At 38.7% G+C, this 23,465-nt stretch overlaps 2 protein-coding genes across 2 annotated transcripts in view; both read left to right on the top strand.

Annotated features, from left to right (window-relative positions):
- prkcaa (protein kinase C, alpha, a) overlaps positions 1 to 10,836 on the top strand; it is a 67,756-nt gene extending 56,920 nt beyond the window's left edge. Inside the window, exons 16-17 of the mRNA XM_085911416.1 lie at positions 1,411 to 1,551; positions 7,473 to 10,836. Coding sequence (XP_085767542.1) covers positions 1,411 to 1,551; positions 7,473 to 7,637 — 306 coding nt within the window. The 3' untranslated portion in view covers positions 7,638 to 10,836. The remainder of the gene's footprint in view (positions 1 to 1,410; positions 1,552 to 7,472) is intronic.
- Positions 10,837 to 18,930: 8,094 nt separating this feature from the next.
- On the top strand, positions 18,931 to 22,662 carry LOC147056876 (voltage-dependent calcium channel gamma-5 subunit). The gene is made up of 5 exons (XM_085912495.1): positions 18,931 to 19,126; positions 20,855 to 20,941; positions 21,343 to 21,483; positions 21,935 to 22,080; positions 22,399 to 22,662. Exons 1-5 carry the CDS (start codon positions 18,931 to 18,933, stop codon positions 22,660 to 22,662), a joined length of 834 nt encoding a protein of 277 aa, XP_085768621.1.
- The last annotated feature ends 803 nt before the right edge of the window (positions 22,663 to 23,465 follow it).

The raw sequence follows: 23,465 nt of genomic DNA, 5'->3' as shown, positions 1-23,465 counted from the left end.
CAAACAAACAAACAAACAAACAAACAAACAAACAAACAAACGCACATGCACGCACATACATCCCAAAAAAATGCATTATTGCTATCAGTCTGAGTTGAAGCTCATGGAAATCAACAATCTAAGTGCAGTGGAACTATTCACCAAATCCTACATAATTTAAATTAATATAGAGGAAGTCTGCGTTCTACATTTGTCATCTTTAGTCCTGAAAGGAACAGCTCCCGAGTTCTATGTCAGTGTGAATTAGAATAGATGTTCTTTAAATCGGCTTTGGCCATGTCTCACCTATTTATTAATTTTTTTTTTTAACATGCACATATACATTATTAAAATACACTGCAGGAAAACCAACATTTTGTCCATTATAGTACATCAAAGTTAAGATATTATGGAATCATGAATACATTATTTATCACAAGATTTATTTAGACAACAGGGTGTGCATTTGGGGCTTCTGGTTCCCTAAGGGGAAACATAACAGTACAGTGGGTTAAAACAAGTCATACTGGAACATAGTGTCTCGGTCAGTGTAAATAACATTGTGAGTTAAAGTAAATTGAACACGATACAAATGTTGAGTTCAGGATTTAAATGGCAGGAATTAAACCAAGCAAAATATTTTTGTTCCAGTTAATCTACACAAGGAGGAGTAATTGGTATGTTTATTTGTTGTGATGGTCCTCTTCGTATTTAGTTAGGTACTTAAAACAAAAAGATGTGACCTCATTTATTGCAATTAGCTTTTTAGGGCACAAGTTATGGTTCCCTAGAGCTCACTTTTAGAATCCCTGATTTGAACTAAAGTATTGTTTTATTTTGCTATCAAGCTGTACGCACATGGGAAAGCACAAATATAAACAATGTTGTAATTATAGGTCACATATTGCACCAATGTTAAAGGCTTCAACTTAAACTATTTATGAAAATGAATATCATTGAAACTCTTGTTCAAAGAGACAAGTCAGACTAATTTGTATTTTATTCTAGACGGTTCCATTTTGATACATATTTTATGTGCCATTTGGCTGTGCAGAATTAAACATGGACTTGATTTTTGTTGTTGTTGCTGCTCATATTCCTGTGGGTGCTTTTTAATTTGCTTTGTGAGAAAAAAAAATATATATAGATATATTTTCTGTGATGTGATTAAGAGTGGCAGCAGTTCTCTAAAAGAAAAACAGAGACGATATATAAAAAAAAAAAAAAATCACAATTATGTCACTTATTTTCGAGCCCTTCTGTGACCCAGAAATGCAGTGAAATCCCATTAAGGAACACGTCAGCGTCATAATACTGGCGAGGGAGTAAAAAACACTTTAATCCTTTTGAGTACAATTGTGATATAAGATAGCCAGTGCGAGCCACTTGTTTTGACAACATATCCACTTTGTTGCTCTGTACATTAAACAGCTAATGACTAAGCATCCATCCAAGCGTCTGGGCTGCGGTCTTGAAGGAGAGCGGGATGTCAAAGAACATGCCTTCTTCCGACGTATTGACTGGGAGCGTCTTGAGAATAAGGAGATACAGCCGCCCTTCAAACCAAAACTGGTAAGTCTTGTGCACATACACTTTCCCAAAAAAATAAAATGATCCACCGTCAGGGCCATATCTTATGCTTCTGTGGATAGACCTTGGCATTCTGATCTTTTGATCTAAAAACTGGCTAGGGATGTGCAATGTCACCTTTCGAACAAGAAAGGCACCTGAACTGGTGTGCGAACCCCCCCAAAAATTGCACTACAGTACACGTGTACTTTTGTCTTTTGTCACTACTCAATTTGATTTGAGCTTGCACACAGCTTGGACTATGTTATCCATTCTAATGGCTCTGGATGTTGTGGGACTGTCTTGCCTCCCTGTTGCGGCCACTGCACGATGATTTAGTCTTTGTCATATTTCATAGAATATGCAAACGTTTCCATTTTGAATTCAAATAACACTTTCCGAACCAAACAATATGAGACTGATTTAATTGTATATTGCATTATTACATGGATATTTTTTGAAAACATGATTCTAACTTTTCCCGCCTTGATGCCAAATCTCCATTTATCTACAGTATCCGTCTGCTTTCCCTGTGCTCGGTCGTCAAGGGAATGCAGCCATTTTGGTAGCTCATGAATACTAAACACAACAAGTCATTACAGTCCATCAAGGGGCTACAACACTAAATAGCTTCATTGCTACTGTAATGTATGGAACTTACTCGGCATGAGTGGCACTCCAGCATGAGAAACATTATTATCATTATGTTTGCAGTAATGATCTCATACTCAATCTGTGGTAAATCCTGCCAATCCTATCAATCCAGTGATAAACATGACAGTCATCCATCATCATCATCATCCTCATGGTTACTGGAGATCATTGTTCCTGTCCATGCATGTTCTTCTTGTCCAGCGGACCTTTCAGGAGAACAAAATAGGCAAACCGTTAACCCTACGATGCTGGCTGAAATAAAATCTAGTTAGGTGTTCTGACAATATGTAAGATGACTTTGTAAATTGTGACACTAAAATTCTGGTCAGATTGTTTAACCTTCTGGGCATTCGAACTTCAAGTCAAACTCAATTAAGATGTGAAGTGAAGAAAGGGCAATATTCCTTCAACAATGTTATGATGTGAGACAATGTCAAAACAGAGCTGCAGGGACAGGGCATACTGTATATTGCATCTGGCATATATATATGGCCTATAAATAATTCCATATCTTCTTATCCCAATGTATAATTAATACATTGTCAATTACTTATGAAGGATACAATGAGGCAAGTATTGTCAACCCAAACATGAAACAAATATAAGCATGGAAGACAGGCAGAACTACTTGTATGTAGAAGTGTGTGCGTGTTACATATTTGAATATAGTATTTATTTTCTTCTCTTAACCCTCAAGGGCTCCGGTTCATCTAAAAAGGTGAATACCGGCCGGTCTCACTGTCCGTACTTTGTGTGATGGGAATTTTGCGTGTGCGTGACTTTCAATTTGAACGATTATATGTAGGAAGAATGTGAGTGCTGTAGAAATAGACAAGCGAGGGATGCTTGTCCTGTATTTAGTATTTACGCTTTGTGTTTGCTGCACAGAAGTCCAAGTTTTCACATGTAGAAAAAGAATAGAATCCCCATGGCCTTTGTGCCTATCTTTTTTTGTGCTGGTCTAATTCTACATTGAGGGAAAGCCAATGCACGCATGTCGGCATTGTCGTAGCACAGCGGATGTTTGCATGGCTGTACTGTAGATGTGGAAAAAGACAAGCGATGGTCGTGCTAAGGTGAATGTTGTGATCTGATACGTAATGCTCTATCATGTCCATCTCACCCAACTATGTAATACAGCACTGGGGACTTGTCCATTATCAGCAAATAGCTGTTGTTATACTCCCTTCACACTCGACTACATCCAAGCCTTTCTCTCCATCCCATTCCCTCTTTTTATGCACAGCCATCCTTGCTCACTATCATTTCATCTGCCCGCATCAGCTGTGCAATTGCAATCAATGCCTTCACTGCATTTTAGATTCAAAGGTGGATAAAAAAAAGTGTATGTCAGTATAAGCATCGAGGCATTTTTTTTTAATGTGTCCATCTATCATGGGATGTCGTTACCAAGGCAACACTGACAACAAGCATTGAGCAATGTGTGAGCAAGAAACGCCCACATATGGATGGCCAACATGCTTTACGGCTTTAAGGAGGAAGGAGGAAACTAGGTCGAGTGTAAAAGCTGTTGATTGATAGATGTGTGAGCTAGAGCTGGGAATGAACGGAGGATCAGAAAAGAAGAGTGGGAGGTCTGTGTCATTGCGCAGACATCCTGGAACATTGGCCATGGACGGCATACCTAATGGGGTGTATGGTCGCTCGCATGAATTATGACTCACTGCAGCTATAAGACAATGAAGGGTACACACACTTACAAGATGACATTGACACATAGCCTATTTTGGCCTGCTTTTAAAGGACTAAAATCTGATTTATTTACATTCTGTCGTGAATCTGGAGAAATATTAATAGTAGAAGTAGAAGCATCTTGTAGATTTTTAAAGGATGCCTAACAAAAATGCTCTCATTGAAGGTTTCTTGTTAGTGTGCTGCAAGGCAAAACAGAGCTTTCTGAAGCAAAAGGGAATATTTACATTTGCAACGCGGCAAGATTTTTGTTTGCCTTTGAATGACATTTGGTAAAAGATGACTGATATCTCGTCACCTCTCTATGGGGCACAATTTGGCATTTGCAATTTGAGTTAAATAACACTCACGCCTCTTTGGAAGGCAGTAGAACCATGTATCAACCATACATCCAAGACTGTGAAAGCAACTAAAGAAAACCAAGAATTTTCTGGAGTGATTTAAAAAGTCCTAGTACTTTGACTAGCGTCTCTAAAATGGACAAAATTGTTCATCCTTTGAAAACTCATAGCTCACCATCATTGAACTGATTGGTAAACAGATCCTGTAAATGTTGTTCTCTCAGTTCAAACTACTCCTTCTACCGTAGTATGTGCTCCTCTCTTGTAATTGTACACTGCAGTAATCTCTCATGCACCTTTTTTTTTTTTTACACTAGGTGGGTCACAGCTTTCCGACAAGTAGTAAATATCAGCAAAGCAAGTGATTGGTATATGCAGGTGGTCAAAGGTCAAGCATGTCTTTCCTAAGCACTCAATGAGATTTAGTGATTGATTTTTCTCACTGCTAATCTGTGAAGGCTTTGCAAGGATGCCTCATTTTTCATTGGTAATGGAAGATTTCATTCTTCATTTTTAACGGGATTTTAATGTTTAAATTTATGTATTCAGTGTTCCAATCTTTAAAAGTTGCCCAAAATATTTTAGCACGACCTTAATCACAGCTATAACCCCCCCCAAAAAATCTTGTACACAAGGAAGAACCTAAATCCAATAATTTCTTGCTCTCCTCATAAACTGCTTATCTCAGTGCAACATATGCTGAGTGCAAATATCTTCACTGCTAATAACTCAATTTTGCGGTCAGATGAGATGAAAAGCAGAGGGCTTCTCACAGTTGTGGCTGTCGAGAGAGCGAGGTAGTTGTGGCGCGTGAGAGCAAGTGGGTTGGGAAAACTCTTAATGGAGGCGAGCAAACAGTTATCATCCTAAGTAGCTGACTTATTTTAATATGCTTGAGTGCAGAGGCGTGCATGGCAGTGTAGATGCGGAGAGAGTGATACAAGGATCGAGGCAAAGCGATGAAAGATGAGAAGAAAGTAGGTCAGAATCCTATGTTGGACACTTTATCAATTTATTTAACAAGTTTGCGTTATCAATCCGTAAGATTTGACCGAATCATTCAATGAGAATGAATGGTCTAAAGATTTCTAGTAAAAGTGGGCAATGAGTTCTGTTCTGTTGTCAATCGTGGCATTCAGGAAAAAAAAAAGCCAAGATGGCCATCAGAGGTCAACGTGCGAAATGCGCTGCCCCTCTTGAGTGATGGGTAGTCAGTGATAGATGGAAGATGACAGTTGAAGGACGCGAGCGATACCCGTCAGGTATCTGCTGTGCATGAGTCACATACATAAACACAGGGAGTTGTTCTTTATGTCCAAGAGTGGCTGGGAGGGAAGTTCACCTGTCGGTAAAAATATCCAGGAAGGACGTTTGAACAATTCTGACACACAAAACACGTTTGTGCTTTATAATATGAACCTGTTTGGTTTTGGCCAATCAAAAAACAATGACAGGAAAATAAAACAGTGCATGACCAGACAAAATTATTCCTGTACATGTTTGTGCACATTCATACACAATTAATGCTAACATAAACACAAGGAATGTAGGTCAATGGAGGCCCGTTAGTCCTTGGTTAGTCATGACTAACTGCTCACAGCTGCCAGTAACCATTTGAAGCGACCATGACAAAGGAAGGAAGCCACAGGGGAACAAAATATCAATATGGTGGTAAACATCGATGCACCAGCATCGATCCATTTTTTTTTTGTGTCTGTCTAATGATTTTTAGGGATTATATGAATAAGAAAAAAATGTTGAGTTGTAATAGGGATTTTGTTCCAGTCCAGTCCTATGGGTGGTAAGACATACTAAGACTCAAGTTTGATAATCCTATACAAAAAAATTACCTTGAGGTTGTATGGTTTTACCAAATTTCTGGAATTCAGGTGTTGCAGTTCTTGGGTCAATTCTATCCACTTCAATTGACTACAGTATGCTGGTTGTTTTGTGGAAGCCTTTTTTCAGTTGACTGATGCTTCATGTGATGAGATGATGGTTGGGGTTGAAAGAGAAGTCATGAGCAGCCAAGAGGCTTCTGCTGCTCGCTGTGTGAGTTCAGGCCAAAATGTGGCAGAACAAAGTTAGAAGTTGCCCTACATGGCCAAGCACACGTGATGCATCTCTCTTGACCTAAATAAGCAGCTCTGTCTGAACAAAACTCAGATCTTAATTAATCGGAAAAGGAAGGGAAAACCCCGTTAGACAGATAAGGGCAGCCGGGGACATCCCACGAGCAAGTTGAACTTATTTAGAGGAAAATTTAGACCAACAATTAGGTCAGGAGACACACTCATCCTCGTCTATTGTTATCTACATGTCTTTGTTATTTTTTCGTTCTAGTAGCTGTAGGTTTAGTCAGTTTTTTTAAAGGCTTTTTTTTTTTAATTCATACATTGGAATCTTATTTTTGAAAAAAAAAAAAAAATATATATATATATATATATGAATTTGAATATGTATCTACTACATGAATTTATTAACCCTGTAAATGTAATGTTAAATTAGTCAAGAAATCAAGTAGAGTGCATACTGTAATTTTTTTGCATGATGAATCGTAGCTGTAGATCACATGAGCGCATCATTAATACTACAAAGCTCACACTAAATGAACCTTGTTTGTTTGAAAGTCTTCTTGCAGCTGCGCCAATGCTGATTTGGTCTTGTGAACGCTCCACTGCCATTGATTGTGAATGAGATCTAGAGCATGTAATGTGATGTTAATAGTCAGGTGGTTTTTTTTTTTCTCCTTCTTCCTTTTTACGTGTCACTGCGCACAGAACATTCAGACGAAGAGATTGGTTCAACCAATTTCAGTTTGGTATGTTTCGTGCTTGTTACCAACAGGTCGGCGTGGGAAATGCTTACCCTCGATATGCACAACAGTTTTTTTTTTTAAACTATTTACAGGATGTTTTTTTTTTTTTTTAATGTGCCTTCCTAAAGATGTCACAACCCATGTGATCTTATTTGTAAGGCCAAAATAGATCCACAGATCTATATATCTGGCCGTCATGCATGATCATAATATAAACAGCTTTTTTTTTTTCTCCACTCAGAAAAAGGTAAGAGACAGTTTTGACCTCACCCACATGGAAATGATTTTAAGTGACTCTGCAAAGGTTTTAATCGTATTGTCCACGTGGAAGCCTGAATATGATCATCTTAGAAATAAAAAAGCAAGTGGAGTGAAAACAATTTCTTTTGTCACTACAGTGTGGCAAAGGAGCCGAAAACTTCGACAAGTTCTTCACTCGCACGCAGCCTCAGCTCACACCTCCTGACGAGCTGGTGATAGCCAACATTGACCAGGCCGAGTTTGCGGGCTTCTCCTTCATAAACCCGCAGTTTGTACACCCGTCGCTCAACAACAGAGCATGAGAAGGATGGCCAAACCTCTCATAGTCACCCTTCAAGGAGCTCCTCTACTCACTGCCATCCACTAAAACAAAGCAACAACCTAATATACGACCACCACTAGACATTACAAAACTTGATGTATCATTTCTAATCACGAGCGGGAATTGTACGGCATGCTTATTTGTTTTCTATGGTATATTTTGCAATCTAGATTAGTTTTGATTTAGACTGTGCCGCCACAAGAAGTCATTTTGTTTAGTTTACTAATGAGCATGTATCGTGTTCAATGATGTCCTTTTTTATTGAAAGTTTACTCCAGAACTGGACGCACTGGGACAAAACAGTGTTCATCAATGCCAGTATATGATGTAAGTCAAGGAATATATTCATTTGGCGGCTGTCTATTGTAGAAACAAGATCATTTCAAAAGAGCATTCAGAGCATGGATTCATTCTGTAGATGCATGAACTGTATGACTTGAGAAGCATTCTCGTCCACACACACGCATCTAGTTGGTGGCTCAGTTTTGTTTTGAATCAAGTAATAAGAATAGCATGAAGGCATCTCCTACCTTGGCTACCATAGCCAAATATAAAGGAGAAGTGGTGCAGGCATTGAAAAAGCACCTCATGAGAGAATGTTTCTGTGTCATGTTTACAGCTTTCTGCCCGTTTAACTTATTTATGTCTGTAAGGTTTTAGTGTCAATTGTCTCGATTACCAGTGGTCACGAAAATGAAGTCAGATTTGAATATACGGTAAGCTTGAAAAAGAAAGAGCTGTTCATTTTTGCCAGGACTAGTTCCAAATTACAAAGCCCTACTAAACCTGCATTTCTCTGCAGATTGTCAAATCTTTTTTTTTTTTTTTTGGACCATATTTATGAAACGTTTAACTCACAGGACACATCGATACTTTGTGTATACCCTTAAAATAATTAAGTTAACAGGGGTCAACACATTCTCTTTAACATGCTGGTTTTGGAAATTAACATCACTGTCATGTAGACATTTGGTTTCTTGAATCATGCACAGTAATCATGCACTGTTTTTTGGGGGGGAGGGGTGCATTATGTTGTGTGTAAAAAAAAAAAAAAATTTTTTTATTAGATTTATGTTAAAAGTAGAACAATGTATGTCTTTTTTTGTTGCGAAACTATACATCACCCTCATCATCTATGACATAAGAGCTTAGAACGCACCTAAATCTGTGTACAACGCCTTTGTAAATAATCATTATGGAGTATTTCAAAAGAGTCTAGCAAATGTTTATACTGACACCTAAATGTGCTTTCCTCAACATTGTTGAGACGATCTACAGTTTAGCGAGCGTGCTCAAAATATTGCCAGTTGCTCATTTTGGTTGGTTTGATGAACACTGTTTATCGTCGATTAATTTGAAACGAGCAAGCACGTTTAAGCACGTTTAATTAGAACGAGCAAGCACGTGATCGAATCGCTCATGCATGTGAGTCATTTAATGCAGCATGCCACCTAAATGTAATCGTCAATTCGAGCAGAAAGTGACACTCTCCTCAAAACTCAAGCCCCTTTTACAACAATTTCGGTCAGTTAGATTCTCACTCTGTCTTCACGATCAGTATTTACAATATGTGCGTAGGACTTGAATCATAAGAGTTTTCGGGTACGTTTTAAGAGGGTCAATTGTGATTTTCAGCAAACTTCCTCATTGGCCAAGATTTCTTATCTTATACCAGCAGATGTTATCATGCGAATTGAAAAGGTTCTTTTTTATCCAAATAAAGTTCACTGAAGTACTTCCAGGGGAAATATATGTTTTTTGCCATTTATGTGGAATTTAAAAATAAGGGTGTTTATTGACATCTTATTGATGAATACTGGTGGTTCCATTTTGTTAAATTAACATGGTTTATGTTTGACGATATAGATATTTTTCTTTTATGCAACAAAACACAAAACGGCAAAATTGATCAGTTTTAGGGTAAAAAAAAAAAAAAAAACTATTTGCTTATCTTAAATATTTTGAGTCCTAGGTTTGCATATTTGCAGAGCTTTGCAGATATTCAGAGTTCATGCGCGCTCTCCATTTGCCAATAATTTTTAGGACATCCCCTATTAGGTCATAAATTCATGATTTTGTGGATTTATTATTTTTACCGAATCCATCGTAGTGACAAACACATTCTTAGTGCTCCTTAAACACTGCTTGTTGTGTTGCTATAGCCCAGCTATGTCTCATTAATGTGGTTTATAATCTTAAATGTTGTGTTTGTTATTTTCTTAGGTTTACTTTTATGGCCATTGTCAGTTATCTTTCCAGCTTCCTCAGCCAATATGAGAATGTTATTTAAAAAAAAAAACGGCACACACACATTCGAGCTTTCTTTCCTGCAATATGTGACATATTTTATACCTATACACCAGATACAAAATCATCTTTCCCGTGCCAAACAGATAAGCTAGTCCCCGTAGTTTTTATGTGTTCCTCATTTTTATGTGCACCTGCAATAAAAATATGCCAGAACATATTATAAGTTTCTTTTCTGGACATATAAAATGAAGCTGCTCATGTGTGATTAACGAAACCAAAGCACTGAGACAAGATGCAGGGCCTAATTAATTGACAGCCTCCACACATCAACTTTTATGAGTCTTTTGATATTTTTAATTCGTGCGAGCAGTAATACAAACACACATAATTATCAACAACTCCAACTTCGCTATCATAAACCCCAGAAGGAAATTTTACGAGTCATGTTTATGTCTGTGTTTTACATGGTTTACACTTGAGTCATTTTTTTTATTTAAATAATTATGGCCCAATACTAATGGACATCTTAAATGTAAAGTATGAGTGAAGGGTTTGTTTTCTTTCTTACACTACTGCTCCTTTACTGTACTAGGTACGCACGTGATAAGGCTTTAGATGAATCCTGTTGTCTTTTCATAGAAGTTAGTCTGTTCCAGTTAAGAGAGGTGAAGGACGTGTATCCTTTAGAACGAGGGCAGAAATGCCTTATTGCCAAACTCATCACACAATCTCTTATTGTCCTTGTACATAAACTACTACTTCCAGTAGATGCCTATGTAGACAATAAATAGATGACCTTGTATTTTGCAAATGTTGGTTCTCCTTCCTCGTCAGCCTGAAACCTTTAAAACGACTGAGCAACCTACCTTGTAACTGATTGTGTCATTTGTACCTAATGTATGATAATGCAAATAAAAAAGGAAACTTGAGTTTCATACTTTGAACTCTTTTATTATGCAAGTTCATTTAAAAAAAAAAACCATCATCATAAAGACCTTTAAAGTGGAGTGAACACAGGAGTCAAACATGAACTTAACATGTATGTTTCTAGACTGAGGGAGGATGTCAGAGTACAAAAAGAAAACATGCAAACTGCACCCAGGCAGGCCTCAGCCTCCAAATTTCAGAACTGTGAATCAGAACTGTTTAATTTTTGTATTTTGCTTTCCTCTTCATTACCTTTCCTCAAATATTCAGACGGGAAATGTCCAATGATTTGGAACCAAGAAGTATTCGTTGCACAATTTGTTACATTGACTGAATCTACCGAGGGATAGCACTGCTATGAAATGAGACAACTATGAACCGTTCATTTTTATGACACACTCCAGCATTTGTAGATACTTATTATGGCATATCCACACTATTATGAAATTTCCATTTACAATATCGAATTGCCTTACACATACCTTCAAAGGCAGGCTTCCAGAAGCACACGTTTGGGTCTGAACCCTGAAAGCCCTCCAGTTCCCCCGAGTCAAATTAGCCGCACTTCTAAAAGCTAATAAACTGACATCTGTGTTTATGGTATGAACACTGTGTACATGCACCAGCAATTATATGGCTAATTTAATGCATTTTACTCACACTTGTTGGAAGGTAGAACAAATGCAATGGCGTATTTAATCTTTCACTACAAGAAAGTGTTTTCGTATCTTAGACTCACACCACTAGGACTGCAAATGTTAATGAGTTTTTAAGAATAATATCTGACACCTTTAAATCCTCCTGCCGCTGCACCCATGTGTATGTAGATCCACATTTGAATATGTGTCTGTCCAAAGTCTGAATGACATTGCATTATCTTCTTTCCTGAAACCAAGCACTGAAGATGTTTGCATAATAATGCTCTTTCAACCTTGATCTCTTTTCTATGCTGCCCTCGCCTCAATCTTGTTACAGTCGTCTCATCGCAACATATTTCAATTCAAAGACTTCCAAAATTAATGACCATGATCCGTGTCCCTGTGCTTTTAACTAATGACCGACAGTAATCACTTGCTCATCTTGAATAGGCTTGCCGGATGGAGATAATTTTCTATTTTTTGAGGATGAATTACATGTTGAGTATCACGTCAGATTTGTATATTTTCACAATAATATTGGAAAATAATTAATTTTTTCTAGAATCCAAACAGGATGATTATTTAATGAACATTTTAAATGGAACCTACTAACCAACATAATCTGAGTAAATGCATTTTCCTTTTCATTTGAAAATAGATGCTTAAAAGTGTCTGCTTGTAAAACAAACACTGACTCCATAGCATATGGTGTGAATAACATTATTTTTTTTCCTTGTTTACATTATCCTTTTCACGCGAGTTTGGATGCATGCCACCCGATTAGAGTTGCACGTGTGGGCACAGCGTTTGTTTACCACCTAATATATGTTTCACTCCACTTGCTCGTTGCTGTTGTGCTACAATACAAACAGACATACAGTCGGCACACATCTATACTGTTTTATTAAAAAAGCTGTTCTTGAGCACCGTTGTCAAGATTTCTTGTTTGACCCCAAAAAGGAAACCACAATCCAACAAAAGTAAGTACAGGTGAGTGCAAAAATGTACAGGGACATTTGACATAAAACATTGCCTGTGCAGTTCCCAATATTCTCTAATGCAATAACATTCCACCAGATTATTTCGATTTCCATTGATATTAAAAACAGAGCTCACTGTTATGATGGACAATTCTGTAACCACTGTGAACTACAACCACAATGATAAGACAAATGATTGTCATTTTACGACAGGTTGAATATTTGACCTCTTTTTCTTTACAGATGATGACATCGTTGGTCTGTTTTTGATTTTTTTTTTATATAAATATGTGACTGTGACTGTCCAGGGTCTACTGAAAAGTTCATATTTCATGTTAATTTCTGCCTGTGGTAATCCAGATGGTGTGACCGACTTTGATATTTGGCTTTCAGAAGAGAGGGTAAAATCAAAGATGAAATAAAAGGGAGTGCTACAAAATGGCAAGTGTGTGAGTGGTGCCGTCGCTGCCAGTGCAATGAGGGTTCATCTGAGAGATGACATGCTCTTCAAGCATCCATCTTTCATCGTATCATTGAAGAACACAATGTGTTAGTCATACTGCAAATGTCCAGATGCTCTTCAAAGACGCTCCATATGTTCTGAGACGCCGTGTTCTAAATCGGAGTGACATATGCACAGGACAGGGTATGTTTGATTCCACGTGACAACATGCTGCAATGTAATCTTGTTTGCGAATAATTAACGTGGCTTGATACACATTAGATCCATACTGCATTATTTAATCACCCTTTACTAACATGGACATTAAGTAGGCTGCATTAACTCAGGCTAATCACATTATCTTTGGAATTATGTACTTATCATGTGAATGTGTACCTCTCATATGAGCATAGTAGTTATGCCAGTTTGACTCATTAGTTAAACCAAAGACCAGCTAATGACCTAGTTAAGAAAGAGCAATATACTGTCCATTTTTATTTGCTGTTTTCCTTATCTCTCTATTTTCTATTCCACTTATCCCCACCAGGGTTGTGGGTGAGCTGGAGCCCATCTCAGTTTAATTGGGACGAGATCCTGTCTGATTGCAGGGCACTTATAGACAAAACAATCAATCACGCTTACATCAACACCTACAAACTATTTGGTCTACACTTACCCTAAAGGTTATATCCGACTGTGCGGCAAATGCTAGTAATTGTAACTGTCATGTTCTGTTTTTTTGTTGATTTTTTTTTCTTTTTTTTGGGGGGGGGGGGGGGTCATGTTTTGCTTCTGTAATGTGTGTCTCTAGGTTAATGTGTTGTGTTCTCAAATAATTGCGTATGGAGTGAATAATGGCTTCTGAAAAGGTTGCGAAAAGTTTCTAGTATGTTCACAGACAGTTTTGACTTGCCGCAAAATTTCTTGCCGACAAGAAAAAAAAATGCATATTCAACCATTCCCTCTCACCAAATACAAGTCCAAAAAGATATTTTATAGCTTTTAATCATGGACCATTTTTTTTTTTTTTTGGGCTTCTTGCAGGGATGAATACAGAAAGCCCCCAGATGTAAATAAATGAGTGTCTGACTGATTGATCGATTGATAAACACATGCATCATCCATCAGCTCCCCAATTTCATCTACTTTTCATGCGCGCTTGACGTGCGCGAAGAGTCGGCTGCGCGTGCGACGCGCACTCCCTTTTGTGGAGCAAGTAGGCGTGCACGAGCCTGAGGTGCTCACAGCTGTGCTTGGCTCCAAAGTGGAGACTACGCGCAAGACCAACAAGGACAGAACAAATAAAACACATCACAGCAACAAAGGGGACGAGCAACCTTTTCCTCAACGACTTTCCTTCGTGAAGGTAACCAATTTTGGGTTGATCTCATCTTTCCGTGGCTTTGTTTGACTTATGTCTTATGTCACGCGCGTTACAATAACATTGTTGTTGTTTGAGGTCTTCCTATGCGCACCTAGAAACATTCATATGTTCTAACAACTAACACTGTTTTCAAACTCGAAGTTCGAAACCAAGAGTTTATTTTGCTCTCTAAATGCAATGATAGTGGCAGCTGTTATTTAGCCTGAAGCTTCACGTTTATTGCCATCGTCATAATTTAGCCACGAGAGAGTAAGAGGATGCAAATTTGCCTTTTGCAACATTTGGGGAATAATATGAGGTTAAATTCTCGACCCGTTTTATAATCTTAACATCTGTTGTTGTCTTACTCTTTACACAGTTTTCATCTGAGAGAAGTGGTGCATCAAAAATAACAGTTTTTACCAATATACGTTGTGTTCCGTTTTGATTTATATCATTGGATATATATGAATTTAGTAATAGTAGTTATGTTACAGCTGTATTAGTAAAGTTTGAATTATTTATTGAAGGTAGTAGTATACGATCAGTATAATTCAAATCCATGCATCGTGATACAGCTCTTCGACTGGATGTCGTTGAATTGTGCAGGACTGACGCACTGTGTTGATTCATGTCAGGATGATAAAAATAGAAATCAAGCATTATACGTTTTGATTGGATAATAGATCTTCCAGCTAAAAAAAAAAAAAGTGGCTAAAACTACTGAAGCAATGGCTTCCAACATGTTCAGCACCATGGACAGCAAAGCATACTCTGACCACGAGCACATACGAGCTGCTCTTCAGTAAGCAATAAGTACTTCATATTAGTAGCTGCGAACCAAATGATATATCATCCAATATTACATAATTGTGTGCACCTAGACATATTGTATCTAAGTCTTGATGTCTTTGTTATTCTGTAGCAGTGCACAGCCCACGGGTTTGCTTGGCTGCCAGCCATTTGTCAACATGCTGGACAGACAAACCAGCAGAAATACACTCATGTGTGGGAGGCCATCGTAATGTGTGTTTGCAAATGCAACATAAACACTTTCGGGGAACTGTCAGGACTTTTTGTGGCAGTCGCAATTGCTGTGATGGTGAATGACAGGCGACTTGTTGCAACGAGACAGGCATTGATGCATTTGCTCTGTGTAGTGTTGACATCACAGTGCGGTATTTCCGACTGCGACTCCAATGAGGATGAAACCACAATTTTTCTTTTCTAGTTGTTGGTTTATTCTTTTGAAGGTAGCTTGTAAGCATTTCTATTCCATTCAATGGAGAATTATAGTTCACTGTTCTAGAAAAAATATTCACAAGGCTGGTTTAGGGTTAGGGTTAGATGATTGCCCTAGCTACTAACTGCACCCATGCATTTTGGGACAGAGACTCCCCACGCTTCTCTCTTTTTTTTTTAAGTGCAGGCACATATGAACTTATTATTAAAGTTAAGTAAACCCTGCAGGTTGGGGTTTGGCATTTACGAATAATGTCTTGTCGTAGAAAGTAGTGGAAAAATAATGATCACATTTAATTTTGTAAAATTGTTGTGAACACTTAAAAGACTATATGTCAAAGTGTTTGTTAACAACTCTAATTGAAGTCAAACTGTCTTGAATATAAAGTTCCATCGCATATATTGTGATAAGGCCCAGATCTTGTGTGTAATAAAAACAGATTAATTCATTAAAGCTTGTAAAAAACAATGGAAAGAGGATCCTGAAAAAAGTAATTGCAAATTGACTGCAAATCACAATATTTAGGTGGGGGGGGGAGTAATTAGCTCACTTTTCAATTGTTCAGCGTTAGTAGACACGTAAGCCTCACTTAATGTATGCATGCACAAGGGAATTTGGAGGGTGTGTGTTTGTGTGTATTTTTGGCAACACTGTAAGACAAAGTGTGCTGCTCCTCAGCATGCATTTTGAAGTCAAACAAAGGAAGGATCACAGGGGCGGCATCCAGCTGTGCGCAGACCTTGTTCACTTACTAACTCTCTTTTCTTCTGTTGTGCATTCCCATGTGGCTCCTCACGCTCCTCTGTGCTGAGCTTGCCTTGTGTTTGTTGCCTGTCCACGCAGAGGTCACCCAGGGACTACATTTGTAGATGGGCTCCTACAGATCTTCTAATTCGCTCAACATTCACAGTAAAAGCACATCCGTGTTTGGATTCTGACTGTAGTTGACCAAAAAGCTAAATCAGAACATGCGTCCTCGTAACCAAGTGATGGTTTGGGCCCAGGTCAGATTCCGGCAACTAAGTTGGATATTAAGCAAGAATGGGAAGAGCTACAGAGCTTTGCAATATCACAAACGCTTAAAGAAAAGGTGGCAAAACGCAGTGAAATACATCCCTCTAATCGAATCAAAAACAGATTGATGATCAAATGAATCGCTTCGTATTTTATTAAGTCTTTGAAAACCAATTTTCTTTTTTCTCTAGCTCTGACTAGCAGACTCATTTAGCTTATGTGCTTAATAAAAAGAAGACATTATCAATCCTTCTTGATATTGCATAATGTTGTTGAGTTGGTTTGTAATCACCCAAAAATACAAAATAACAATGATTGGGGGAAAAAATTAATACACTAAGAAAAGTGTCATTATTTGATAAATCAATAGAATAATCAATGGAATTCACAGAATAATGCGTATAAAAAATTGGTTTTAAAAATGTTTGATGATTGTACTCTGTTATTTAACTTTTATACAGCATCCCTTTACTGGAATTGTACATTGGTTATACTTAGTACAAGCAAAACCAAGTTTGTAAAACCAAGTGTTTCCTTCAACTGAGCCAAGCTATAATCAATATTTTACATGAGATAAATCTCACAACACACCACCAAACTAAAAGCCACAAAAGAGTAGCTATTAAAATAATGATTAATCTATTAATATCCTTATGCCAGGGGAACGCAAAAAGAGACGCGCCATGGGCATCCAATTGTGAAGATGGATTGACAAAAATGCTTTGATCGGCAGCAAAATTACTTTGTCACGACACAAGACATGGATGATGGATCCACGAGAAATAACTTCTGTCTGCCCTCCCCCAAGTAAATGAATGGAAACAAATGAATGCGCAGGTTAATTATACTTTGTGCCATTTAATGAAACAGCATTTAATTGGACTGCCTCAATCCACATGATAGCTTGCCCTTTACTCTAGCTGTCTGTCTGCCACATCTATTTCAGCCCATGACGCTCTAACCAAATAGCTACTTTGCAGAAAATCAAGTAGATGTAGAATAAAACCATACTATATGTACGTGGGTGTTTATTTGTAAGCAACATCTGTGAAACTATATTTAGAGTGTTGTGTGTGATGTGGGTGGAAGCATAATCAGAATACTACTTAGAGAATGTGGGTGGACTGGGCAGCTATGTGGCAGATGTTTTTTTTTTATATATATAAACAAACAATTTGAAATTTGCCGGAGGTGGAAATAGTTGAATAGAATATTCTGTACCGTATTAGTATGCCAACTAATTATGAGTATCTCTTGGAACATCTCTCCAGGGACTTTGTGTGTTCTTCTCCCTCTACAGCTTCCACCCATATCCCCACAACAAACATGTTAGTTTCATGTTAGTTTGCTCCATGTGTGCCATGTGATTGACTGGCAACAAGTCCAAAGTGTACCCCTTGATTCCTCTTGCACAAAGCCTCACATTACCCGAATCCTAATGAGGACAATTAACTATAAATAAAACATGGTAGGTTCCTCAATAACATACTTCTCTGCATACATGAGTTGAATGGAAACTGATTGCACCATGCTATGAAAGAAGGCTGAATGATGGCACTTATTTCATCATTAATGCAATGTCTCTGGAGGTAGGGAGGGGGGGGGGGGGGGGTTGAAATGCTTCCATTCATCCTCCAATCAGATTTTCTCCACAACCTGCTGACCTGTGGCTTACAGGTAAAGGACACAACTAAAAATAGCTCAGACTGTGTTTAACGGGACTTTTACTGTGGGAGTTTGCATTTCAACACTGTTTCTGTTAGTTACCCAATACATGTTGGTTAGGTTATAGAAAAAAAAATGTAACTCCATTCTTACATGCATCCAATTTTCAACTTGAAGCCATTTTCGATCGGTCACAGACAGCTTGTAAAGACCTTTTTAGAGCAGCACTGAGGTGTAACAGGTTTTCACGTGGAACAGTTGCTCTCCATCTTTTCTTTTCAGCTGGGGCTTTAGATTCACAGTAGGGAAAAAAGGAAAAGGCCGAGTAGAATTAATGAGTTAAAAATCCTTCCACATAATTACTTTGCATCGTTCCAGTCTCACAGTGAGTGCTTAATACTGCAGCAAGCTGAGAGCTCATTATGTAAAATCAATTCCTTTCAACATGAAATCCTGTGCCAAGCTCCCCAGCGTTCGAGCTCCTGCCAAATGTGGGACCGGCTATCATATGAAAAAGCCATTGTTTTGAAGTTTGTTCGCTGACACGTTATGTACACCATCTGCAATGCTGATTTTCATTGTTCAGAATTGTCATTCTTGTTTTCAAGATGTTATAATCATATGATCACGCGGCCACTTTCCTTACTCTTGATTTACCTCCTCTTATATGAAATATCCCCCCCCCCTCTCTCTCTCTTCTCCCAGCTTCCCTTTCTGCTGGCGGGCGCCCCTTTGCTCTTGAGCCTGTGGTATGAGCCTATGTGGCAGGAAGGCGCTGACGTTGCTGAGCAGCGTGTTCGCTGTTTGCGGCCTGGGCCTGTTGGGCATCGCCGTAAGCACCGATTACTGGCTTTACCTGGAGGAAGGCGTCATCCTTCCACTCAACCAGAGCACCGAGATACGCATGTCCCTGCACTCTGGTCTGTGGAGGGTGTGTTTCCTGGCTGGTATGTTCGACACAGGTGCAATTACACTACCTACTACTAAGTTACCTGTAGAATTTTTATCACAGGCTTGTTTTCTGTAAGTCACAATATCTAGACCGTGGGTGCGTGACTGATGCACCATAATTAAAGAGATTACAAGCAGCCAAAGCCATGATTAAAGTCAGCTCACTCCCATAGCGGCGCAGACCACCCTTTCAGTATCAGAACTTGCACAGTCACATGATTTAGATTTTTACGTTTATGCTGATATAAAAATCAATCAGATGTTACTCACTAGTTTCACAGTACCTCTAACTGAGTAGCTGAGTAGAGGTTGCTCAAGTAATTACTTTGACTCAAGTCATGATATTGTGGACCCACAAATAGTAAAAAATCAGTGTACCAAAAATGATTTTAAAATAAGGAATAAACTTTCAATAAACATTTGTCTTTTATTATTGTCAGTCTATGAAGCATCGATTTTACCTGGAATTTCTCAAAATTTCAAAATACAGGATTTTACACAATTTTGCTAGCTAATCTACACAAACATGTAAGCCACTTAATATATATGCAAGGTGAAGAAATCATGGTATTAAAAAAAAATTAAGTCAAGAAACTCACAGCCCTTTATGTAAGTGAATAGCAGCACGCATTTTAAGAAAAAATCTGATTTCATTCTATTTAAAGCTCTTTCTCTCCACATCTAGTTGCTACTCACAGAGAAATGGAGCAAGTGTGAAAAACACACAAGAACTGTGACTACCAATCTTGAGGTGTTGCTAAAACTTTTCCATTGTGTATCCAAAAAAATGATTTGATCAGGTTTAAGAAGTGTCTTCTGCTCAGCTTAGATGTCAACAAAATCTTGCGATGCTCTGCGGCCGACTGTATTAACTGTGGTCACATGACGCCTTCAACTGATGCTGTTGAAAGCTGCTGCAAAGAGCGACAGTGTGCGCTGTTACTTTCACACCTAAGGTGGAAAAAGAGACAGCAGTTATGTCTTTGTGAGTGTTGAAAATACTTTCCACTCAGCATTTTTTTAAAGAACTCTTGCTTCACACACAAGTAAAGTGGCTTCCAATGTTTACATTGTTTCGCTGTCCAACTTTTCTTGGAGCAGAAATATTTGAGCTCTTCTTCTTTCGGACGCACGACGCATGTAGGCAGGTCATGACGATGTGATGAGATAACAGATGTTTTCCTGACACAGCGGCAGCCCATCCCATTTAACAGGGATGGGCTATTTAATGGGACACAGTGTTTTAAGGCCAATTGAGTGGCCTTATTGCCCACTTAACTGCCACATTGTTTGACCTACAAATAATCACCGGCCATTATCACATGGCACAGTTACAATGGGGACCTTGAATGATGTTGCATGGACCTTTTGGCTGACATTGATGTCACTTTGTTGCTTTCGTTGCACTTTTGGGAGGTTGTTTACTCAAAAACATCATTTGGGAGTCATACTTCATTGAGACTTTTTAGGAGACTTTGAGACAGGATTATCACTGTCCACAACAATGGTAGTAAATGTAAAAGCATTGGCAAAAAAAAAAAAAAAACAATCTCAGTCCACAATAAAGTCAACATGGAAATGGTTCTGCCCCACATATTCCATTATTTAAAAATTTATTGACATCTTAGCCCTGTTGGGTGCATATGCTTTATATACTTTCTTATGTCATTAATGACAGAAATGTGTTCAATTAAAGCTGATTGCCTGCCGCTTCTTCTTTCTAGGTGAGGAGAAAGGTCGCTGTTTTACCATTGAATATGTGATGCCCACTAAAGTCCAGTTGACTTCGGAGTCCACTGTTAGTGTGTTGAGTAAGTAAATCTGCGTCCAACACGAGATGGAGTCTTCACGTAAATAAAACTACATATTTGCTTGACTGTTTAACTTGAGTTGGCATACACTCTTGACTGAGACCCAACTATTAGTATACAAGCACTTCAAAAGTGAAGTTCTCAAATATGACCCCTTTCACGTTTGTACTCAATATTGTACATTTAACTTAACACAGTAGGAGGCTTCGAAGAATAAAGAGCCTTTTGCTTTTAAGAGTTTGTGTGCCGTGTGCTCTCAGTAGGAACGTCAGACTCCATCTTGATGTGTAACCATAAACTATGGGATGCTAAGGAACACTCCTAATGGATAGCCACAGGTTGCAGCTCTTTCTTTGTAAGTAATGTTGTAAGCAAAATTCTTTATTTCTCTTTCATTGCAGAGATGATCCGTTCTGCTACACCTTTCCCACTAGTCAGCCTCTTCTTCATGTTCATCGGTTTTGTCCTAAGCAACATTGGCCACATTCGACCACATCGCACCATCCTGGCCTTTGTTTCAGGAATCTTCTTCATCTTATCAGGTACGTATTTGGGATTCTACTCACTGAGAGTCACCATGGGCCCGATTTCTAAGTCTAGTACAAGGTGCAGTTGAACTGTTCAAATTGATGGCGTTAGTAGACAGGCGCAGCTAGAAAGGTGTCTTTGCGCCATTGTGGGAGTGAACACAGTCGTCTCTTTTCACGGCCAATGGATGCGACTTCCTCGTTCCCTTTAAATTCAGCAAAGGACTCGATGGAGTCATTCCACTGTCCCTGTGAGTGTTGTCTGCCTTCTGCTGCATGTCAATTGGTAGAGGCTTCAGCTCCCCATAGGCCTAATGTAGACAATTAAGTGCTACAGAAATGGATGGATCACTTATGGCATTTTAAGCACAGTAGCATCATGCTGTTGAATTTGCTGCTGTTTTTGATGAATGATGCTTTCTCCTGTAGATTCAAAATGGATGGCTTCTGGTTTCTGTGCTTACAGGTCTGTCTCTGGTCGTTGGTCTGGTATTGTACATCTCCAATATCAATGATGAAATGTTGAATAGGACCAAAAGCAATGAGGCCTACTTCAGCTACAAGTATGGATGGTCGTTTGCTTTTGCCGCGATCTCCTTCCTCCTCACTGAGGTAATGCCAGCATCTCCCCTTGCAGCAAAGCTTCAAAATGATTCATGCGATCACAGTGCACCCTAGCGACGAAGCTGTACAATAACACAAAGGCAAAATAATCTGGATTGAAATCATTTAAGCATGGTAGAGCCGTATGCTGCAGCCTTTCACACATATGGTACAGATTCCCAGATGGTCGCAAAATGGCTTGTGTCAGGAAGACCAGCCTGTGTGAAAGCCTACTGTTGACAGCTAATATGCCAAAATGCTCATCTTGTCACTTGAATGTATTAATGCTCCTTTTTCCAATACATTTTTGGAAATTTGCCATTGTAGACAGCCGGCGTGATGTCGGTGTATCTGTTCATGAAGCGCTACACGGCGGAGGACATGTACCGACCCCACCAGGGTTTCTACCGGCCTCGCCTCAGCAACTGCTCAGACTACTCGGGCCAGTTCCTCCATCCGGACGCATGGGCCGGACGCGGACGCAGCCCCTCATCCATCTCCTCCGAGGCTTCCCTCCAGATGAACTCCTCCAACTACCCAGCCCTCCTCAAGTGTCCTGAATATGAACAGATGTCCTCGTCGCCTTGCTGAAGCAAAGAACCACCAGAGGTTATTACAGCAGCGGCCAAGTTGTAATGCTGTGCTCTATACAGTCATAGAATGTCATGACATTCAATACGAGAGCTGTCTATGGGAATTCATGACAAAATACCAGATGGTGTCTAGAGGGATGCCTTGCGGTTGCCTGGAACCATGGTTTTGTCTAGAACTGTACTTTGCAGTGGTGTAAAACTCAACTGCATCATAATGAGAAGCATTAGAATTTATTTTTTTTCCCCCTGTTATCCATTTCTATCCATTCTTAATCCATAGTGTCTGTCATCATAAAGGTCACAGATGATCATTTCATACACAAAAGTCACTCAATGTACCTCACAAAAAATCCAAAGTACAGCATTTAAAACGGAGAAGTAAAGACATTTAAAAGTATGGAAATAAAAGTATGTTGACTGAAATTACACACAAATCACACAGTAACAAATATTGCAGTAAAACACTGTTTTGAAAAAGTTATTCTAAACAAACATACAAAAAAGGAAAATATGTTGAATGACAGCATCAATTCAACTCAAATTTTAGAAATGCTATTTTTGTAACTGATACTCTTCTGATGACAAAATAGTCCTGTTCAGAATATTCCCAAAAGGCTTATGCTGAGGAAGACATTTGGAACAGAGTTAAAAACTCTTGAATACAAACATTTCATGCAGCTTTAAGCGAGTAAACATATTCCTGAGAAACATTTTGTCTTGTGCAATTATTTTTACTTTAGTTCACTGCGATAATGATAGCTGCTCATATTTACTGTTGTATGGTGTCAACTCTTATTATTA

Source organism: Syngnathus leptorhynchus, chromosome 5 (assembly GCF_054491065.1).
Source record: "Syngnathus leptorhynchus isolate UIUO chromosome 5, UIUO_Slep, whole genome shotgun sequence".
Classification (NCBI taxonomy): Eukaryota; Metazoa; Chordata; class Actinopteri; order Syngnathiformes; family Syngnathidae; genus Syngnathus; species Syngnathus leptorhynchus.
The sequence above is the reverse complement of the archived record's forward strand: the minus strand, read 5'-3'. Positions and strand labels throughout refer to the sequence as shown.

What these genes read in the sequence shown, in the direction of transcription:
- LOC147056876 (XM_085912495.1), top strand. Translation starts at nt 18,931, where the DNA reads ATGAGCCTATGTGGCAGGAAGGCGCTGACGTTGCTGAGCAGCGTGTTC. An exon ending in AATCTTCTTCATCTTATCAG is followed by an intron (nt 21,484 to 21,934) that starts GTACGTATTTGG and finishes CTGTGCTTACAG; the next exon opens with GTCTGTCTCTGGTCGTTGGT. An exon ending in TCTCCTTCCTCCTCACTGAG is followed by an intron (nt 22,081 to 22,398) that starts GTAATGCCAGCA and finishes TTGCCATTGTAG; the next exon opens with ACAGCCGGCGTGATGTCGGT.